The sequence below is a fragment of the Branchiostoma floridae genome, chromosome 16 (assembly GCF_000003815.2).
Source record: "Branchiostoma floridae strain S238N-H82 chromosome 16, Bfl_VNyyK, whole genome shotgun sequence".
NCBI classification, from domain to species: domain Eukaryota; kingdom Metazoa; phylum Chordata; class Leptocardii; order Amphioxiformes; family Branchiostomatidae; genus Branchiostoma; species Branchiostoma floridae.
In genome coordinates, this window is record NC_049994.1 from 402,010 (window position 1) to 405,911 (window position 3,902).

General features: G+C 36.2%; 1 protein-coding gene across 1 annotated transcript in view; it reads right to left on the minus strand.

Moving 5' to 3' along the window:
• Positions 1–3,902, minus strand: part of LOC118403416 (solute carrier family 2, facilitated glucose transporter member 5-like) — a 28,792-nt gene continuing 24,890 nt past the window's right edge. The window contains exon 13 of the mRNA XM_035802128.1: positions 1–104. Coding sequence (XP_035658021.1) covers positions 1–104 — 104 coding nt within the window. The remainder of the gene's footprint in view (positions 105–3,902) is intronic.

Below are 3,902 nucleotides of genomic sequence, written 5' to 3' on the forward strand. Positions count from 1 at the left end.
TCACAAATCCGACCGACCAAGCTGCATTGTCACCCCCAGCCGCTCGGGGTCCTCGTTAACACCGTTCACAGTGGATTTGACATCTTCAGAACTGTCAATGTTTACTGAGAAATCTTCAGAACTGTCAGTGTTTAGTGAGACTGGTCATTTCAACCATCTTTCTGACCTGTTGTCTACCTGTTCTGAAGGTTCAGATGATTGACCGACATGTGTCCGCATTTCATTATTAGGGCAGGGTTGGACAAGTTTCCTAAAATGACAGTCGTCCTATCAGGCAAGCACCTAAAAAAATTACTTGCCCGAACCAACTTTTCACTTACCCGAAATTTAAATGAAATTTTTCTACGTATTTTCATGGCCTTTAATGGAATTCTTGTTATTGGCTCTATTTTCTGTAAATTTTTCTACGTATTTTCATGGCCTTTAATGGAATTCTTGTTATTGGCTCTATTTTCTGTGTTAACCAATGCTTGATGCCATGACTGTGAAAAGTAGCAAATACATAAAAATCTCACTAAAAGGAGAAAAGCTAGATTGCCCAAGTGGGGAAGGACATGCACTTGCCCGATTGGCATTTTCACTTGCCCTGGACAATAGGGCTAGTGGACTAGTCCAACCCTGTTAGGGTCAATTCGGTCATAAGGTACAGTGTCAATAATAAAAGTTTGAACTATAGAATAGAAAGTTAAGACACCAAGTGGTTCGTATTCTACCATGTAACGATAGGTTTGATATATTACATGATTACTTTTACATCTAGTATTTTGTTACAGAATTTTCAAATGATTCCTCATCATGGATGCACAATCTCTGACAAACCAAGAACGAACGTCTGCTTTGTTCAGCTCGATAAGTTTTTTCCTGCTAAATATTGCAAAAAGAAAACATTGTCCTCACATACTTGTTTACAGTGACTTGTTTATTGATATTGCTATGTTCGTGACATTTCCAAACCGGGACCCAGCCCGGTAAACGAAAATCAAACACTTCTTATCAATAAAAAGAAAGATCTTATAATACCATGCACTGATATATGACATTATTACTCTTACAGTTATGATTTTGTTACAGAATTTTCAAGTTTCAAAATTTGTAACTGATCATAACAATCTATGACAAACCAAGAATAAACGTCTACTTTGTTCAGCTCCATACATTTCTCCTGCTGAATATTGTAAAAATGAAACTTTTTCCTCAATCACTTGTTTATGGTGACTTGTTTATAAATGCTAAGGTCTGTTTGTGTGAATGATAGTCGATAATCAAACAATTCATATCAATAAAATAAAAGGATCAATAATGTACACAAACGGTGCTCATGATTAATTTTTGCAATTCTTAGTGTTTTGCTGCCTTTTATGTAATACTTTTCGTTCTGTTGCAGAGAGGTCTGTTACTATGATCCTAAACAGTTCTGTTACTATGATCCTTAAGTTCTGTTGCTATGATACTAAACAGTTCTGTTGCTATGATCCTAAACACTTCTGTTGCTATGATCCTAAACAGTTCTGTTACTATGATCCTTAACGGTTCTGTTGCTATGATACTAAACAGTTCTGTTACTATGATCCTTAACAGTTCTGTTGCTATGATACTAAACAGTTCTGTTGCTATGATCCTAAACAGTTCTGTTACTATGATCCTTAACAGTTCTGTTGCTATGATCCTAAACAGTTCTGTTACTATGATCCTTAACAGTTCTGTTGCTATGATCCTAAACAGTTCTGTTACTATGATCCTTAACAGTTCTGTTGCTATGATACTAAACAGTTCTGTTACTATGATCCTTAACAGTTCTGTTGCTATGATACTAAACAGTTCTGTTGCTATGATCCTAAACAGTTCTGTTACTATGATCCTAAACAGTTCTGTTGCTATGATCCTTAACGGTTCTGTTGCTATGATCCTAAACAGTTCTGTTGCTATGATCCTTAACAGTTCTGTTGCTATGATACTAAACAGTTCTGTTACTATGATACTAAACAGTTGTGTTGCTATGATCCTAAACAGTTGTGTTGCTATGATCCTAAACAGTTCTGTTACTATGATCCTAAAAGTTCTGTTGCTATGATCCTAAACAGTTCTGTTGCCATGATCTTAAACAGTTCTATTGCTTTGATCCTAAACAGTTCTTTCGCTATGATCCTAAACAGTTCTGTTGCCATGATCCTAAACAGTTCTATTGCTATGATTGTGAAACACAACCAGACCAGGCGCTGTAACAACGCAGATGGACTGCTGAAAACTTTGGTCCGTGCCAGAACTTACAATGGTCCATATATCCATCTCTACTACAAATGATCCTCAGCATACTGTACAGTTACTGAATGTTAAGGATTTGCTACTGTCATCCAATTCCTTACCTCTCATGTATATCCACAAAGCAAAATACCAGTACAACTACACTGCACAAACAGCAGTGTCTGTTATAAACCCTAGTAGGGAATCAGTTATATTGTGAACAATAATGCATATCAAAGATAGGAGAACAACTTGTGTTTAACAAAATCACACAAGTTTAAAACCATCACTCAACAGTATATGTACTGAAATATATGTGTATGTTGTAATTATATGAATTGAAAAAAAATATTTTAGAAATGGGTACTGATATTATAGTATACTTAAGTCAATTCCAAGTCAATAAAGAAGAACTAAACTCACAATTTGTTGTTACCTCCATGAAATGTCATGGAGGTTATATTTTACCCTGTGTTTGTCTGTATGTGTGTCTGTCTGTGTGTAAACAAGATAACTCAAGAACGGCAGAGTGAATTGGTTTCATACTTGGTGTGTTGGTAGTGTGTGATGAAAGCTGATGAGGATTTTGGGCCCCCAGCGGCTTCCCTTGGTACTGCAGCGCAACTTCCGGTTTTGCTATCTCGTGTTCTGAACAAGCTATGGTCACGGTTTTTAGGCGTTAGATAGCTGTTGTGCTCAGGAAAAAATGACATAAATTTGGGCCCCCTAGCGGCTAGTTTTGGGATAGCAGGGGCATTTTTGTCAAAAAACTTCTGAAGACGATAACTCAAGAAGGGAACAACGGATTCTCATGATTTTTGGTATGTAGATACCTTAGACAATGTTGTACGAAATGAAATACTTATTATGCAGAATAGGAGTACATTTGCATAACTAATGTCTTGTCCCGGACGTGATATGGTCTTGACATTTGGGTGGTAGATACCTTGCAGTGTCATGACAAAGTGGAGCAGGTTTCAGCTCCCTAACATTCAATTTCGGAACTGCAGGGGCGTTTTTGTCAAGACATTCCAAAGAAGATAACTGCAGAAAGGATTGACTGATTGGCATCATTTTAGGCATGCGGGTAGCTTGGGCAAAGATGTTCATAATGATATGTATGTTATGCAAATGATGACTTAATTTGCATAATTAATGAGGAAATTGTATTAATTCATTGTTTTCAATAACTGGACTTAAATAGATGTAAGACTTGTTGATTATGATAATATAAGCAGATACCAAATATGGTAATGAGGAACTCATTTGCATAGTTTATGCAAAAATTGCAAAACCTCTTTATGATTAATGATGGGAATTTTATAATTGTGACATGTATACGTTAGTCAATGATGAACAACACCATGCATAAATTATGTTTTTTTTTGTCAATTGCATGAAATTTACAAAAGCCCTAAATATTCATGGAGGTATGAGGTCACCGAACTCTAGTTATGTATACTATGTTTTGGTAACGCCTGAGGGGTGGAGTCATTCTGATGGTTTTTCTCATTCTTTTTGACAAATGATACTACAAAGATCGCCAGTTCAGGTCACAACTGTTAATTTAGCCTCTACTTCAAACATTAAAAGAAATCCATCCATTCACAATTGGTGAATTGTATCGAAATTTCAGGTAAAACCCATGGTCATGATTTTCA